The sequence below is a fragment of the Macaca fascicularis genome, chromosome 4, assembly GCF_037993035.2.
Source record: "Macaca fascicularis isolate 582-1 chromosome 4, T2T-MFA8v1.1".
Classification (NCBI taxonomy): Eukaryota; Metazoa; Chordata; class Mammalia; order Primates; family Cercopithecidae; genus Macaca; species Macaca fascicularis.
Genome location: NC_088378.1, coordinates 66399688 through 66418032, shown reverse-complemented (window position 1 = coordinate 66418032; position 18345 = coordinate 66399688). Strand labels below are relative to the sequence as shown.

The 18345-nt window shown below is 51.7% G+C and overlaps 1 protein-coding gene across 9 annotated transcripts in view; it reads right to left on the bottom strand.

Moving 5' to 3' along the window:
- SYNJ2 (synaptojanin 2) overlaps positions 1–18345 on the bottom strand; it is a 119255-nt gene that overhangs the window by 25398 nt on the left and 75512 nt on the right. For all 9 annotated transcript variants that reach the window (XR_006697685.3, XM_045391329.3, XM_045391327.3 and 6 more), the window contains 9 exons: positions 15699–15795; positions 12935–13107; positions 10856–10937; positions 10043–10192; positions 9802–9967; positions 8184–8375; positions 5789–5870; positions 4848–4988; positions 2719–2911 (listed from right to left, as the gene is read on the bottom strand). Coding sequence is in view for 8 of the 9 variants with exons in the window: in XM_045391329.3 (XP_045247264.1) it covers positions 2719–2911; positions 4848–4988; positions 5789–5870; positions 8184–8375; positions 9802–9967; positions 10043–10192; positions 10856–10937; positions 12935–13107; positions 15699–15795 (1276 nt within the window). In the remaining variant the exon portion in view is untranslated. The remainder of the gene's footprint in view (positions 1–2718; positions 2912–4847; positions 4989–5788; positions 5871–8183; positions 8376–9801; positions 9968–10042; positions 10193–10855; positions 10938–12934; positions 13108–15698; positions 15796–18345) is intronic.

The window sequence follows — 18345 nt, the reverse complement described above, 5'->3', positions numbered from 1 at the left end:
TGTGCACCTTCATATAACTTCCTGAGCTTTTTCAGGTGACCCTTCTCCATCTCTCGCTCCTCCTTCCCATCCTGCCCAGTCCTAGGAACCCACGGCCCCAGCTCAGCCCCGGAGAGCTCCCGGGGTCCTTGCCTTTCCTGTCTCTTCCCCAGGAATCACAATGACAGCAGCTGCTGCGGATCAACTATCCGCAAGGGCTGGGCTCTGTTCCAGGTGCACAAAGCAGATACCACCAGATCTCTCTTCGATTAAAAAAAACAAACAACAAAAGTTCAGAGACAAAGGCACTTGCTGAAGGTTACACAGCGAGTGCATGATACAGATGGGATTTCAGCTCCCATCTGCCTAGCTCCCAAATCAGTTTCTCTTCTCCTATAATATGAGGCATTTCCACTCCCCCCATGACAATAATCTGGACAGAAGATTAAACGGGTCCCAACCAAATAAAATGAGTGTCTAGACAACACTGCTAAACAGAACTTTCTGCAGCACCGGAATGTTCTCTGTACTGTCTGAAGCGGGAGCCACTGGCTACGTGGATACTGATCATTTTCAATGTGGCCAGTGAAAGCAAGGAATTTAAAACGTTATTTAATTTTAATTAATTTAAATTTAAATAGCTACTTATGGCCAGTGACTACGGTATCAGAAAATACCCGTGTAGAATGTTGGCTGGACACGGTGGCTCATGCCTGTAATCCCAGCACTTTGGGAGGCTGAGGCAGGCGGATCACTTGATATCAGGAGTTCGAGACCAGCCTAGCCAACATGGCAAAACCCCATCTCTACTAAAAATATAAAAACTAGTTGGGCCTGGTGGTGCACACCTGTGATCCCAGTTACTCAGGAGGCTGAGGCAGGAGAATCACTTGAACCTGGCAGGTGGAACTTGCAGTGAGCAAAGATCACACCACTGCACTCCAGCCCGGGCGACAGAGCGAGACTCTGTCTCAAAAACAAAAACAAAAACAAAAAAGAAGTGTAGACTGTTAATAGGTCCCTCAATATTTTTATTGTAGAAAAGAACTACATTATAAATCCTTTACTTATTATGCATCCCAAGCTTACTATGTCAAAGTAGCACTTTTTTTTTTTTTTTTTTTTTTTTAGATGGCGTCTTGCTCTGTCACCCAGGCTGGAGTGCAGTGGTGCGATCTCAGCTCACTGCAACCTCTGCCTTCCGGGTTCAAGCAATTCTCCTGTTTCAGCCTCCCGAGTAGCTGGGATTACAGGTGCATGCCACCGCACCTAGCTAATTTTGTTTTTTGTATTTTCAGTAGAGATGGGGTTTCACCATGTTGGCCAGGCTGGTCTTGAACTTCTGACCTCAGGTGATCCGCCCACCTCAGCCTCCCAAAGTGCTGGGATTACAGGTGTGAGCCACCGCACCTGGCCCCAAAATAGCACTTTTTAAGTGACAAGGGTTAGACTTTTTTCTTTTTTTTCCCTAAACTACATTACACACAATTGAAAACTTATCAAGTCATTTGTTTCTTTTTTAACATAAGAAATAACTCCAACAAGAACTGTGGCACTTGTTATTGAAAACTAAAGAAATTTTGCCTTGAGTGCTCATGCAGCCCAGTAAAATGGGATGTCATTTTTTTTTTTTTTTTTTTTTTTTTTTTTTTGAGACGGAGTCTCGCTCTGTCTCCCGGGCTGGAGTTGCAGTGGCCGGATCTCAGCTCACTGCAAGCTCTGCCTCCCGGGTTCACGCCATTCTCCTGCCTCAGCCTCCCGAGTAGCTGGGACTACAGGCGCCACCACCTCGCCCGGCTAGTTTTTTGTATTTTTTAGTAGAGAAGGGGTTTCACCATGTTCACCAGGTTGGTCTCGATCTCCTGACCTCGTGATCCACCCGTCTCGGCCTCCCAAAGTGCTGGGATTACAGGCTTGAGCCACCGCGCCCGGCCGGGATGTCAGTTTTAAAGACCTCTTCTCACAGGGAAGAGCTCTGTGACCCAGCCCGCCACCTCTCAGACAGTGGAATATTTTGCGGCAAGAAGAGCTGAAGTCTATCCTCACTTCGGGGAATAGGTGGGCCTCATGTGTGTCACACGCTGAAGCTGTGCCGGGTAGCATCTTTGCACAGGAGGGAGAACGTTAATGTCTAGATTTGAAAAGAAAATCCTCCAGTTTCAGGATGAAACCCTCTGGACCGCCACGAGAGGGCAGTGTGTGGTTCACTATTGCAGCTTCGAGGACAGGGAGGATCCGGGCTCCTTGCTCAAGAACCGTGTTCCCGGTCAAAAAGGGTCCACTGGTCAAAAGGGTGTTCTTATCTGAGCCACCACAGAAAGTACATGTGAGGACTGTGAATCTCAGGAAGATGGAGTCTCAGGCTGTGTGGATTCAAATGTTCTTCACCACTTGGACAGGACAGACCATGGACATGGTTTTCTTCCCTAAACCATCACTTGAATTAGAAAATCAGAAAATGTACACACACAAAATCCAGCGGCCATGCAGACACTCAGGAAATGCACAGCAACGGGAGGGGAGGGATGCTGCAGAGCTGGCCCCCTCCAGGCACACGGCTAACCCTGCCCCAGGTCAATTCCATGGGGTGACACAGCCTTCTCCCCCTCCCCCAGCGCTGAGCCCTCCAAGCAGGGGCCCTCCCTGTGGTTATGTTCCCAATGCCTGGCTCCTATCAACAGTCACGTTTGGGACTGAGCTGAGCAGGGAGGTGCTGGCCGCCCCCATGGCACCGCTCACCATTGGGAAGCAGAGTTTCTGGGTGATCTCCTTGTAGTCTTCGTTCCGCTCCTTCACCTGGGACTGTCCGGCTGTCAGGTGGCTACATATGAAGCAGAAGCTGGTGCTGTGGAACTGGAAGCGGATGCCGACGGCGCCCTTGTTCCCCGCCTTGCCCCCCATGCCCGTCTTCACTGTGTCGATGGCCACGTCCCTGGAACAGAAGGATGTGTGCATGTTGTCGGGTCCTGAAGGAGAAACATGACCCTGCTTTGTCACAGAGAAGGGCCCAGCAGCAGCTCAGGACCTGCCGCTCTGAGTGCTCCAAAATCATCAGCTCAGAGTCTGTCCAATTCAACGAAGCGGCCACTTTGGCCATCATCGACTCCCGGTCAGGAAGCCGCCTCCCTCCTGCTGCCCACTGCTGCCTGGACACCTCCTCCACACCCCAACTGGCAAGCGCTCATTGCTCACCTGAGCACCCCATGAAGCCAAAGACAGGGCAATCCCTGCATCTCCCCAGCTTCTCACTGCCACCAGGAGCAGCACGAACATCACCACCCACCAGCCCACCCCACTCCCTTGTGGCTGTCACGCCATGCATGGGAGGTGTCATCTGGGCAATCAACTTTTTAATTATTATTATTATTATTACTTTGAGACAGAGTCTCGCTCTGTCACCCTGGCTGGAGTGCAGTGGCGTGATCTTGGCTCACTGCAATGGTGGCCTCCCAGGTTCAAGTGATTCTCCCGCCTCAGCCTTCCAAGTAGCTGGGATTACAGGCACCCACCATCATGCCCGGCTAATTTTTGTATTTTTACTAGAGACGGGGTTTCACCATGTTGGCCAGGCTGGTCTTGAACTCCTGACCTCAAGTGATCTGCCTGCCTTGGCCTCCCAAAGTGCTGGGATGACAGGCATGAACCACCACGCCCAGCAATCAATGCATTTTAAGAGCTAGGAAACCGGCAGCTGTTTATGCTGGGCTGGGTAGGTGGTCTCAAACGGACTTTTATGCAATGCCAGAGCCTGCTCGCATTAAAATGCCAACTCATAATGCATACAAGTCCATAGAAACATGGGCTACAGGCACATTTGTTAACATTTCCACAGCCGTGCCACAGACTGAGGCCTGCTGGTGCATCTGCTCCCTGGTAGACAAGGCTGGGGGGATGACTGATGGAAGGGGTGGAGGCGGAAGCAGCTCAGGGCTAAAGGCGCGTGAAGCCGAGGACACCGAGCCTGGGAAACCTCGTGCTCCTCAGTTCTGAGCCCTTTCTCTCACCCTCACCCTGCCCTTGCCTTTAACTCTTACTAACCTTCACCTGCTAACCTGGGATACTGCCAAGCTGGCAAAATAACACAAGCAGAGGGACAGGGACCTAAACATCTTCTGAAAGTCAGAGAAGAGGATTACAGGCAGCACTGTCTTAGTCTCCAGGTGCAGCAGGGGTGCACCTGTGGTGCTCTAGACAGGCACAGGCCCTTCCTGGGACCCAGGGGCTCAGTGGGGAGGTCAGTTCAACGCTTGCTGCCAGCCCGCCGAAAGGCTGGTGGAAATTCGAAAGCCACAAGTAGGCCCAGGTGGAAAGATGAGGCCATCCGCAAGCTGGAGAAAAGATGAGTCCCTCCAGCATCCAAACACCCACACCCACACCCCACGAGGAATGCAGCCCCTAAGCTCGCCCCCTTTCTGACGCTCACAAAGCATGCACCTTGGAGAAATGACAAGGAGGCCCCAGTTGTAAAGGCCCATTCTACTTAGAATTCTTTTAAAAAGAGACAAAAGAGTTGGCATTTCCCAGTGAGTTACTCAGCTCTTGGTCAGAGGTTTCCTGTCTGTAAGATTCCAACAAGGAACCCCTTTCCTTACAGAGAATTGAGCTTGGGCGATGACAATCATGTAACACTCTTTCTAAGAGTTCAGCTTCCTGAGTTGGACGTTTCCCATGGTGGCTTTTTAATTGCCAGACAATATTCTATTCAGCCCAGTTTTTCCTAGGGGGTTTTTGCTACATTTATCTAAAATAATGGCAAGTCCCGATTCTTGTTACAGAAGGGGATGGGGGAGGAGGAGGAAGTCAAAGAACAAAACACAAAGACTAACAACCCCTTGTTCCCCAGATGTGTGTAAACGGAATGTTCTTACCTGATGAACGGGACATGGTATGGACGTACAAAGATATAAAGACAGACGCCCACTAGCTGTGCCGAAGTCAAGAGAATGTATCTATGAGAGCGTGAGATGGCTTTCTGAAGCTGCTCACCCCACATCTTCTTGTTGGTAGTACTGGAAGAGAAAAGGAAATGATGCTGTTTACAGATGGCTGGAAGCACATCTATCTCCCACCTACCAAATGCTCCAGCCCAGGCCTGTTCTCTTTGCAGAACTGATTTCACACTGCCTGCACCCCAACATGAGTGTCATGCTTTCCTTCTTCTAGTGGAGGATCTGGGTATTTTTGGCTATGTCTCACACATCACAGCAGCCCTTCCTTGACCTCTGAAACCCAACCCAGGACCTTATAGCAGCCCCACAGAGTCAGTCTTATTTATTTGTTCAGAAAATTCCTTAAAATAAAGCCAGGCCAGTTTAGCAGGGGGTGGGGGAATGTCCAGTTGACTTCGTATTAAACACAAATCCAGTGGATTTGATTTTTTCCTTTGCTCTGGTATGCAGGAGGAAAGTACCTCTTCCCGGCACTCGCGCTTTCTCACCTCTCCCTAGGAAACATGAGTCAACCACTCTCCCAGTTCTAGCCCTGCCCTTCCCTTGCATCCCAGGTCCACACATGCCAGCTTCCTCTGGCAGCGTAAATCAGCCTCAACAAGTGGCCAAGGCTAGAGCACGGCAGAGAAAACACAGCAATCATCAGCCCTTCCTTTTACTTCCTAAGTAGCAGGGAAAGAATGGGGCGGTGCATGTGTGAGCGTGGAGAAGGAGCCAGGTGACAGATCCCCACACAGCCAGAGCCACCGCTTAGCTGGCTCAGAAGCAGGCTAGCTCCAGGAGAGCCTCAGAGGCTCTGCTCCCAGCCAGGCACCTGACTCAGGAAGTCCCTGCCCGGCCCCACACACCTGGCCCCTTACCTGGCATTGACAATATTCCCTGCGCTCAATTCCACCATCTCTTCAAACCCCACAGCAAATATGTCAGCTGGGCTGCTGTCATCTGGGGAGCAAGGCAAGAGATGACAGAAGTCAGGACCACCAAGTCCTGCATTACAAGTTCATGGGGTTCCCCAGTCCCCTCTCCCAAGCCACGCTGTCCACTGCCTGAGTCCAACTCCAGGTGGCTATCATTGCTGCTGGGAACTGCCCCAGTGGAATCTGCTTCAGAAATGCCTGGCTTCAATGTAGCACAGTGAGCCCAGAGGGGCCCTCCATCCATTCTGTTCCCTTTGAACAGGGGAGAGGTCAGAGTTTAATATAACCCTGTAGCCACTGACTGAATCTCTCCAGTCACGACCTCTGACACCCAGTCTCCTGAGCCCCCAAGCCCAGCCATAGCTGCTGCAGAAAGGGAGATGCCTGCCTGCCTCCCCAGGGTCCAGCCAGGAGGACGTGGCCTCTGTCAGTGAGCGGCCAGGCAGGCTGTCCACTGCTTTCTCTGTTGGCTACAGTGGGCAACCTGGAACCTCTAGTTTCCCTGACTTAAAGCTTTTTCTTTAAAAAAAAAAAAAAAAAGGCTGGGTGCGGTGGCTCAAGCCTGTAATCCCAGCACTTTGGGAGGCTGAGACGGGCAGATCACGAGGTCAGGAGATCGAGACCATCCTGGCTAACACGGTGAAACCCCGTCTCTACTAAAAAATACAAAAAACTAGCCGGGCGAGGTGGCGGGCGCCTGTAGTCCCAGCTACTCGGGAGGCTGAGGCAGGAGAATGGGGTGAACCCGGGAGGTGGAGCTTGCAGTGAGCTGAGATCTGGCCACTGCACTCCAGCCTGGGCGACAGAGCGAGACTCCATCTCAAAAAAAAAAAAAAAAAAAGAAAAACCAATCTCTGTCCCTCTGTCTGGTCTGCTTGGCAACAGTAACCACAGCACTTTCCTTTCCTTCTCTGGAAGCTGGTGCATCTCTAGTGGGACTGCTGTGGAGCCTGCTAGTGTTTTCCCCAAAAAGATCCCCTTGCAAAACACCGGCCAGCTTGCTAACAACACGCACACCCTCCTGCAGGGAAAAGAGGAGGAGTCACTTCAGTGGGGAGAGGAGGGACGGCTCTTGAGCCACGGCGGTGCTAAGCACCCTCCGCATTGATGGGCCTGCTCCAGAGCGTATCCTGAATGGCTTCTGGAGGCACAAGCAGCAACTCAGGCTACCACCGACACAGAGAGCCCCAGTGGCTCTGAATGGTGGACTCCGCCACCTGCCCTCTGAGGCAGAAAGGAGGGCACAGATGGCGTGTGCAGAAGAAGGGATGGGGCTCTGGGCACCACCTAGGCAGCTGTGGGGCATGAATGTACACACGAGCCACCACATGTCAGCTAGACCACAGGTCACTCACTAACAGGCAAAAACGTGAAACACAAGTGTCTTCCTGAGTCCAAGGAAGCAAAAAAAAAAAAAAAAAAAAAAAAGCAAGGCCCCTGAGTCAACGCTGACTGTACAAGAATCACTTACTCTTCAGATCCTAAGTTCTAGGGCCATTCAATAGTGTATCTTACAAGATAAAAGGTGAGGTGTCAACATTTGGAATTATTTTATTCCTAAATAGCACATGGATTATTTTGTGACTACTTAAAGCAGATGAATAGAGTTGGTTTGGGGAGAGGCAGGGATGAGCCGTTCTTGGTCAATATCAACACTAAAGGCAGGGCCGGGTGCAGTGGCGCACACCTGTAATCCCAGCACTTTGGGAGGCTGTGGCAGAGGGATCATCTGAGGTCAGGAGTTCGAGACCAGCTTGGCCAACATGGCAAAACTCCGTCTCTACTAAAAATACAAAAATTAGAAGGGCATGGTGGTGGGCGCCTATAATCCCAGCTACTCAGGAGGCTGAGGCAGGATAATTGCTTGAATCTGGGAAGCGGAGATTGCAGCGAGCCAAGACTGTGTCACTGCACTCCAGTCTGGGTGATGAGAGTGAAACTCGTCTAAAAACAAAAAACAAAAACAAACAAAAACAAAACACTGAAGACAGGCCCGGCTCCTGTCCTCACAGTTACATGGCTCTAGAAGCCACACCTTCAGCCTGGTGACAAAAAGATTCTACTGATAGAAAGCCTAAGACTTCACCATCACTGTAGGCAAAGAGAAAAAGAGAGATTCACCATCTGCTAACTCTTCTAAACATTCGGGAAAGGAAAAAAGTCAAAGTTACTTGTGAGGCAGCATTCTTGACAGTCAGACCACGGTGCTATTTAAACACTGTGAGGAGGGAAAACACAAAGACGAAATTCCACAAGACGATGGCCACTAAAGGGTCAAGCCTGACATGTCAGGTGAGGTGGAATTGGCTTTTGTCTCCCCCGAAGCCACTGCCCTCACCCTGGGATTCGGCAGCGCCCGAGAGCTGGGGCGAGTCGAGCAGCCAGTCAGTCAGCTCCGCCGTCCCGAGCAGGTTGCTCCGGAACTGCTTTCCTCCATTCACGTTCCAGGTCCCCATGGCAATCCGGATCCGCTTGAAATTTGTGAATTCAGACTGACGCTCAGTCATAGCTTTCAGGATCCTGGGAGTCACTGTCAGGAGGCATAAAAAGGCACATTTCTTTGCAGTTCCAAAGCTCAGGCATCCTCCAAAAAGAAGAGGCTGCCTGGCAGAGACAGATGGTTCATGAGCCTCTAGAGATAAACCAGGGTATGCTCCTTAGGAAGACGACAAAAGGTTTAAAACCATGGTCACCACGGTGCTTCCCCTATGGCATTTCCGCAATAAAGGCGTGAAAACATGAGACTGGAAACTCACCGTCTACACCCCTGCCCCCAACTGAAGCCAGAAGCCATGGGACATCAGATCACAGGGATCTCAGACACGACAGGGAAAAGCCATGTCCCCACTGTCCACTCCGTGGAAGAACAAGGCATAGGAATTTAAGCCAGGGCATGCTGTAACTGACCAGATTTCAATGTAGATGTGCCCATATCCACTATACCTTTAAGTGTCTTACCAACCCAGACAGCCACCTTTGCATCCTCTGCCTTCCAGCCTGCATGTCTGATATGTTTTGTTTTGCCCCAGACTTAAGGCTTTAAAAAGTCACCACACAGAACCATCACCATCCTCTCAATAGCCAAAATATATTCCATCGTTTAAACTTGTGACGTAACCCAAATCTAACTCATGTCTGCCTTGCTATTAAATAAGACTCACTGTACAACATGCAGTTCGTTCACCTTTTATAGAGCTGGCATAAATATCGCCTGGCCTATCAGAAGCCAAATAAGAGCTCCCCCAGTGAAGAAAGAGTGAGAGTGGAAAAGGGCCATGAACCCATTTTAAGCATGGGCTAGTTCATTTTTCAAAAACACCTGACGTTTTGAAAGCGACACTTGTACATTCTTATTAGGAAAAATGCTGGGTTTCTCCTCCTTTTTCCATGAGACCTAATATGTTTACAGGCTCAGGTAAGAAGATGTCATTAAAATGCTCTCAAAGGAACCTCCTATATTGATGGAACCACGCTGTGTTGCTGCTGAGACCCGAAGGTGCCCTCATCCCTGGGAGATTACAGCATCCTCTTCCTCTGTTTCTACAGGGTCCAAAACAGAAACTGGAGGCCAACTTCATGGGAAGCTCCCAAGGCCAACATCACCTGCTAAAGGCCCAAGAACCCAAGCAGCTGAGGAAGTTTCTGGAGTGGGTGAGCGTTCAAAGGCACTGATGCGTTTAGGAGAGTGCACGGCCTCTCGCTGAGCCCGCCTGGTGTCTCCCGCTTCTCAGGATGGAAACACAGTCCAAGCCAAGACAGAGGAAGCGTGAGCTCCCAGGCCCAGCTGGAAAGCACAGGCTGCCGGGAGAGGCAGTGACAGCTGCAAGGTGCATGGTCCACTGCTCAGACCTCAGGCACGTCTGCCACCCACTCTCTGGATGGCACAGAGGCGGTGGGAACGTGGGGCCGGGGAGCACCCCGCCTTCCCGCCTCCCCCTGTCCGTGGCGGGCCCTACCCAGGAGCGCTGTGCTGTCCAGCAGCATGCCCCCTTTGTCTGCCATCTCCTCGCTGTAGACGTCCCCAACCAGCAGCAGCTTGATGGCCTCCTGCTTCACCCCGTCGAAGAAGTTGGACTGGATGGTTCGAGACATGGACCGGGCTCCATCCTTCAGCTTCCCCACCTGCCAAGAGCCCAGACCACAGGCCGTGAGGGGGGTCCCTGGGGCCCCCACCCTGCCCCCTTGGCGGGGCCCTACCTTGGCCTTCCCTTCCAGGGACCTGCTGCCTGTGAACACCTTGCTCAGGCTGTGGCCGTTCAGAGACCACATGGCTTTGAAGGACTCCACAAAGCGGTCAACAATGGGTTTTGAACTCAGCCCCAGGGTCTCGAGCTGCAGATGCAGGACCTGGGGAGGAATCAGGAATGGCTGTCACTGGCTTCTCCCACAGAGGCCCCACAGCCACCATCCCAGGAAGTTCCTTATTCAGCAGCCTGTGGATTACGCTGTGTCCTGGAAGACCCTGTGCCCCTCCAGAGGATGACGAGTTCCTACAGCAGACAGTGACTTCCCATACCTCACCCCAACTTTATCTATAGGGTCCACCCAAGCCCTCCTCTCACCCCCTGACACCTGATCTCCCCGCTACACAGCCAGAGGCTAAAGAGCAAACAGTGGTGGACAGCAAGGGGCACTGATCCTGCCCCTAACCCCCCAGCCAGGAGAGGTCAGCCAGACAGCTGCGGCCATGCAGACCCAAGTCTCCCTCCCCAGCTTCAAATCCAGCCTCATTCGGCCAGCCTCACACTGCCTTGGGCCAATGGTGCATTCACAATAATCATTACACAACTGCTCTTCCCTAGGAGCCTTTGGGCCACCATGTCTGGGATGCATTTCACAAGAACCCCTCTCTGGATGTCCCAGTGTCTCCCTGTCCACCTTCCCCACAGTTAGAAAGTTGTCTCGGTGATGCCACCCTCATCTCGCCGCTAAAGGTGCTCAGCTCAGCCTGTCCAGCTTAAGTCATAGGACCTGGCACAGATGGCCGAGAAGGCTGCAGCAGGGACGCACCTCGAGCGCAATGAAGCTCTGCACAGTGTTGGTTCGGTCCAGGCAGTCAAGACAGTTCATCCGCAAAGTGCCTTTCTGAAAACTTAGGACAAGAAGAAATGTAAAGTTATAAGTTGTGTTCAAAGAAGCAGTGGCCATAGCACAGTGGCCCATGTCTGTCGACTCCCAAGGAAACATGTTCTTTTTATTTTGAGACAGAGTCTCACTCTGTCATCCAAGCTGGAGTGCAATGGCACGATCTTGGCTCACTGCAACCTTTGCCTCCCCGGTTCAAGCAATTCTCCTGCCTCAGCCTTCCAAGTAGCTGGGACTATAGGCACGTGCCATCACACCCGGCTAATTTTTGTATTTTTAGTAGAGACAGTGTTTCACAACATTGGCCAGGCTGGTCTCAAACTCCTGACCTTGTGATCCGCATGCCTCGGCCTTCCAAAGTGCTGGGATTACAGGCATGAGGAAACATGTTCTAAGAACCCCCACCTCCTCACCAGTAGCCCCCCAGAAACCCCAGTGTCCATCCCAGTGGATCCCCAGCATTGCTGGAAAGGCAGGCAGACCCCAGGACACACACTCAGCAGCCTGCACAACTGGGTCATTTTAAGTTTAGCTGGTCCTTGTTATTTATAGCAATTATGTTCTTTTTTTTTTTTTTGAGACGGAGTCTCGCTCTGTCGCCCAGGCTGGAGTGCAGTGGCCGGATCTCAGCTCACTGCAAGCTCCGCCTCCCGGGTTTATGCCATTCTCCCACCTCAGCCTCCCGAATAGCTGGGACTACAGGCGCCTGCCACCTCGCCCGGCTAGTTTTTTGTATTTTTTTTTTAGTAGAGACGGGGTTTCACTGTGTTAGCCAGGATGGTCTTGATCTCCTGACCTCGTGATCCGCCCATCTCGGCCTCCCAAAGTGCTGGGATTACAGGCGTGAGCCACCGTGCCCGGCTATAGCAATTATGTTCTATAAAGTTGTAGGAACACTGAATTGGACATGAACACAGAACCATCGGTCCTAGGGGAAATATAGGGTTAGGTTCCTGCAAATCTCTGGTCACATTTTCATCAACTGATCAATATACAAACTTGTTTTATGTATGTTTCCATATAAAGACACCTTATTGAATATATATATTTGTTTAATTAACACTGAACCATGGCCGACAGCATTGTAACTCATATCGGGACAAAGCTTATCTTAATGTGCATTTTCTCCATAAAGCACACCACCACCTTCTTGTGCTCAGAAGTACTAGACAGTTCTTCAGCACAACGCTTGGGGCCATACTAAACCATGAGATCCCCGAACAAAGAGGGGCCCCTAACAAAGACCCCACAAATGTGAAAAACAGTACTAAATCTCAAAAAGGACACTTGTTTACATACGAGGGCTGAAATAAGAAGACAGAGTATCACCTTGTTTGATCTCAGCTGGAAGCATGTACATGTGACTCAAATTGTCACTGCTCTGCACACGTCTCTGAATGTCCAGGAAAAATGCTTTGAGTACTGATTTTGGGGTTACAAATAAGTTTTAAGGAATAGGTAAATTAGCCAATATGAAATCTGCAAATAATGAGGACCCCCTGCATGTGACCTGAGGGAACTGGACTTCGTTTTCCTCCTCTGTTCTGAACAGGGCAGTCCATACCCTGGTCTCCTTGAGCAATCTAAGTTTATGCCAGCCATCCCACTGGGACTGTGGCCCTCACTCTCACAGGCCTGTGTCCCAGCGTGGAGCTCCATGGTTAAATGCAGTCCCCTTTATAAGTTCATTTCTTTTGACAGAAAACCATGCCTCAACATCTCCTTGAGAAATTCAAAAGCCTGTCTCCTATTGTGGGAAGGGAGCGGAGAAGCTGGAACCCAAGATTCCCAATGTCGCCAAGCTTATGACCCAGGAAACCGCAAGGGTAGCTGAGTGGGGAGGGAAGGAAGCCGCCCCTCACAGGGCACATGTCCTCTATGTCCTCTATGGTGCAGCCCCTCTGCCACCTCACCCAGCAGAAGGCGCGGCACGCAGCGAGCCTCACTGTGGACTGACGCTTCCCCCCCAGCAGAAGACGTGGTGCAGTGTGCAGCGAGCCTCACCGTGGACTGACGTTCTCCCCCTTCGTGAACACATCAAAGTCCTCCCAGTGCAGCTTTAACTGTGGCCTCAAGAGGGTCTCCAATTTCTCTAGCTTCCCGCCTTTGGCAAACTGATGGAAGTCAAAATTGATCATAGGCGTGTCGCCTGCGTGGCAAGAAGCCCAGAGCAGCTTCTGAAAAGAGGAGGGGAGGGCGGTGAGGGGAGCAGAGGGAAGGAAGGACAAGGAGGACAAGTTCCTTGCATAGCACTTGCCGCAGGACATGCTTTAGCTGGAAGCTCACAATGGACCAGGCAGTTAACCCTGAAAGGGAAGCACAGGACAAAGGTCCTGGGGGGACAAAACCCACACAGAGCATCTTGCCTGCGAAAGGGCAGAAGGTTCCCCTTGGACAAAAGAAGCCAGAGCAGGTGTGGTCCCCTGGGGAGATCATACTGCTGCAGGGCTCCCCGGATGGCACAGGTGAGGAAGGACTGCTCTGTTCTTCAGGTGGCCCAGGCCCTCAGAGATAGCAGGGCTGCAGCAGGCTGCAGAGCTCATAATCCAGCTCCCCGTTGCCCTGGTAACTGGCCCCAGCCTGCTGCATACCAGCCTCTGGTGGCTGTGCTCTGAAGAGACCAAGTCTCCAGCTGAAGTGGCCTAGGTGGGTCCCACATCCCGATGCTATTTCAGAATGGTCAGGGAGCCAGAGTGAAGGTGGGGACAGATGGGAAGCAGGGCAAGGGGCTGCTGATGACACCACGATGTCCTTAAGAGCCCTCCCTTCCATATGAGGCTTCCCTAGCCTGGCAGCTCACTGGCTTTCTCCCCAGAGAGCCCCGTGATAAAGGACAAACTGTCCGCCTACCCAGGCCACCTGGCTTCCAGGCCTCTCACACCCTGTACCCATGCCCTTGCGGCTTCAGGTCAGGCCAGTCCAGCCTCTGCCCAGCCAGAGGTCCTAGTGACTTGGAAGGACTAGAAGGACTTGGGGGTCATCTGGTCTGACTCAATGTGACCACCTGTGATAGGCCTGAGCATAAATCAATGCAATGCTGCCATCGTCAAGCAAGTCTCGCTGTGAGCAAGAAGCTGGAGGAGCCCAACAGTGCCTGGTGGCTCAGTGCCATGCATTCTGGAGCCAGTGCTTCATCTAGCAGGACTGATGGCCACTGGGCCCTGGGCAGGCTGCCGGGCCGCCAACCTTGGTCTGGGCCGAACTGATGTGGCTGAGGACCATCCCAGGCAGGGCCATGACCCAGGTCTCCAGCTAGAGTACCCCTCCCTACCTGGCCAGGAGCCCACCCTTCCCTGTATGAGGTGGCTGCCATCTCCCGCCCTCACCAGTACCGGGCACTTCACCCACTGATGGGAGGGGCCACAACTCAAGGCATAGGGGGAAAAGACTTGGGGTTCTTATTATTATTCTTATTTTTTGGCTTTCTTTTTTTTTTTCCTTCTTCCTTCAAATTAGCAGCCAGCATCACTGCCAAGATGGGTGGGAAGGGAGACACTTCTGGAGCTTGTTGCTAATAGCAACAAACCAAACAGGAAAAGCAGGTCTGGCCAAATAAAATTGGCAACCAGGAAGTGCCTGCTCTGAGCATGAGCATGTGGCATTTCTAAGCAGAGGGAAAGGCTCAGAGATCGCCCTCACACCCAGTGAGGTGACTTCGAGCTCTCTCTGTAAGGGATATTCTTGAGCTTTAAACAACGAGAGTTTTCCTGTATGAGGCAGGGGACATGGAGGCTGGTAAAGGAACCAGAAACCTCCATGGTTCATTCTAGAACGTCTTGCGCCTGGGGAGCAGGGGGCAGGGGCTGGAGGCCTGGGATCCATGCACAGGGATAGACCCTGGCCAGGTGGGCGGAGTCTCTTGCTCCCATGGCTCTGTGACCCTGCCCAGGATCTCTCTCCAGGTTCGCCAGGAAAATCCTCTAGGGAACCCTGAAGGAGCCCATGGGAGCCCAGCAGGAGCAGGTCCAAGGAAGAAGGGGAAATTTGAAGGCCAGCGGGCAAGCAGGGGAAAGCCAAGAGGCTCCTGCTCCTGAGCCCTGAGGTCAGGTGCCCTGTGGGGCTGGGGGAGCTCATCCAGGACCAGCCAGGGCAGAAGAGGAGGCCTGCCTGCTCCTGAGCTGGACTGAGAGGGACTCCTTGAGAGGTCAGAAGCCCTCAAAGCCCCACGGGGAGGGTAAGGGACACATGGCTGGGGACAGGAAATGCTCTGTTTTGACTGAGCAAATTCTCCCAATCATCAGCTCACAGAAATTACATTCACTGGGCCGGGCGCAGTGGCTCACGCCTGTAATCCCAGTACTTTGGGAGGCTGAGGCGGGTGGATCACCTGAGGTTAGAAGTTCTTGACCAGCCTGACCAACATGGTAAAACCCCGTCTCTACTAAAAATACAAAAATTAGCCTGGTGTGATGGCAGGCGCCTGTAATCCCAGCTGCTCAGGAGGCCGAGGCAGGAGAATCACTTGGACCTGGGAGGCGGAGGTTGCAGTGAGCTGAGATTGCGCCACTGCACTCCAGCCTGGGTAACAAGAGTGAAACTCCGTCTTAAAAAAAAAAAAAAAAAAAAAAAGACATTACACTCAAACTGTATCAGGGCCCGAGTCACCGAGCACTGCCGTGTTCACTGGTCGGAACACTGGGGAAGCCTCAGGAAATGAAGAAGGGTTGGGCTTCAGCTCCAGTCCCTGCAGGAGCCACCTCCAGGCTCAAGGCTCCACCATGGCCACCCGCCGCCCAGCCCAGCCGTGGAGGGGACAACCAGGTCTTACCTTGAAGGCTCTGTTGAGCACCTCCTCTCCGCCTCTGCTTCCCAGAAGGTTCACGACCACCTGCTGCCCGTACTGCTCCTTCAGAAGCACCATGTGCCTGCAAAGTCAGCGGGGTGGGCGTGATGCTGGGCACAGGCACAGGTGCCGACTCTGCCCTGTTCTGCCCCTCAAGGGAAGACGGGGCAGAAGGAGTCATGCTTTTAGTGCCAGAGTCCAGGACCAGCTAGTCCCCATGACCCAAAGCGTGGAAAATGAGCCTGGGTGGAGAGAACCTGTCCCTCCCAGCTGCCATTATGACTAGCTAGTGTAGACTTCTACATGAGTTTGGAATAAGACAAAGGGTATGCTGGTCTTTCTATAAAGCATCTCCCGTTAAATCTAGAACACCTATCCTGACCTTCCATCAACAGAGTTTTGTTTCTGAGGTAGGATCTCAGTCTGTTGTCCAGGCTAAAGTGCAGTGGCATGATCATAGTTCACTGCTGCCTCAAACTCCTGGGCTCAAGCAATCCTCCCACCTCAGCCTCTCAAGTAGTAGGGACTATAGGTGCATGCCACCACATCTGGCTAATTTTTACTTATTTATTTTTCATAGAGACAGGGTCTTGCTATGTTGCTCAGGCTGGTCTCGAACTCCTGGCTGCAAGCAATCTTCCCACCTCAGCTTCCCAAAGTGTTGGGATTAGCGGCATGAGCCACTGTGCCTGGCCTAGAGTCTTATAAAGGCAATGTGCACATGTGTGAAATGAATTTCTTATCTTGCTTAGTACCCGTCTTTCTCAAAACTAGAACAACTGGCAGGAGAGCTCTCAACTCAGCATCCTGTTTTCAATCTAAGTGCTGTATTTCATTATGCTAAACCACAACAAGGAGATAAAACAACTTGCAGGCTTTGGGAAATATTCCTTGTATTAGAAGCTACTTTCTAAATATGTATGTTGGAATATTAGGGGGAGATTCCAATATTTATCCATGATCACCAGCTTTTTTAAAGTAACCTTACATTTCAAGTGTAAACATGATGAAATGTAGTGCCTTAAAACACAGGGAAATGATACAATGCAAAAAGCAGACATCAAATTATTATTTAATGGTGCAATCTTTAGGCCTAAATATAGAAAAAACACTGGAAGAAAACACATGATGTCACAAGTGGTGGAATTTTATATGATTTCTGTTCTTTTCTCCTTTAAACATCTTTCTCTTTCCCAAATTTCTATAATGACATGTTTATGAGTGGAATTTTTTAAAGAGCTAATAATGATCATGAAAAAAATCATTTTTTTTCCTTACCCGATAAGAGAAAACATTCTTTTACTAATTTTAAGGGACAGTAGTGGAAAGAATATGGATTTTGAAGTGGGTGGTTTGAAGTTAGGCTCACCTGCTGACTCGCTGGCCTAAGTTAAGGGTGAGCACCCTCCAGGGCTCCCGTCTCCATGTGGAGCTCCAGGCGGCCCTGAGGCGGGGCTGTGTGTGGCTCAGCCCTTGTGGACTTTCTTTCGGGTCAGTCTGCCCAGAGAAGCTGCATCCCAGGCCTGGCTCTGACATGTGCAGGCTCTGCCCCTGGTGAGGGAGCCCACCTTGGCCACACATCCAAGCCACATCCCACAATGTGGCTCCTCAGAAACAAGGCCCATTTCTGATCGCTGCCTGTCTCATTCCTGCCCCTTCTTCTCAATTGGTTCCAAAGCCCAGGGCCAGAGGAACTGCTGTTACTCATTATTACTCACTATTCCTCATCATTACTCTATGCTGTCACCAACCCCAAACTCCCCTGATCAAATGATTCATCCCCTCTGAGCTGGCTCCTTCAACTACAGAGCAGGGCTACTTCCCCTCCTGCAGAGAATGGCTAGGAGGACTAAAAAGACTAGTGAAAGTGACAAGACAGTGCTTGGTGTGTGGGAGCTGGTTCTTCTTTCCTTTATTGTAAAATGCTCGTTATTGATGAGCTGAGAGGCCCCGCTGACCCAGGGCATAAGGGAGCGCTGGCACCCAGGGGATAAGGGAGCGCTGGCACCCAGGGGATAAGGGAACGCTGGCACCCAGGGGATAAGGGAGTGCTGGCACCCAGGGGATAAGGGAGCGCTGGCACCCAGGGGATAAGGGAGCGCTGGCACCCAGGGGATAAGGAAGCGCTGGCACCCAGGGGATAAGGGAGCGCTGGCACCCAGGGGATAAGGGAGCGCTGGCACCGGCAGCAAGGTCGGCAGCATGCAGGCTTCTTCCTGGGTCACCCTGAGCACTGAGGCCTTTTTTTTTCACTTCCCCTGCCCATGGGTTACTGTCATGGGAAGCTACTTGGAAAACAGGAGTTTTTCGGGACACTAAGGAATCAGATTTCCATTTGGAAGCATCCTTCTCATCTTCAGGGAGGAACCAAGAGTTCAGCACACCCTGATGTGCACAGCAGCCGCCCGCAGAGTGGGGCGGGGAAGAAGGGCTTCACTGTCCTGCGAGTGGAGACTCAGGCACTGCCCCGTGAAAGGTTAACCCTTCCACAGAGACTCATCACCACACAGAGATGACAAGACCCTGCTGCAGCCAAAGGCCTGCTGCCAACAGCCCTCCTCAGATATGGAGCACGTAGAGCAAAGTGGCAAGAGACAGCCTCGGCTAATGGGCACCCATGCGGCTCAGGCAA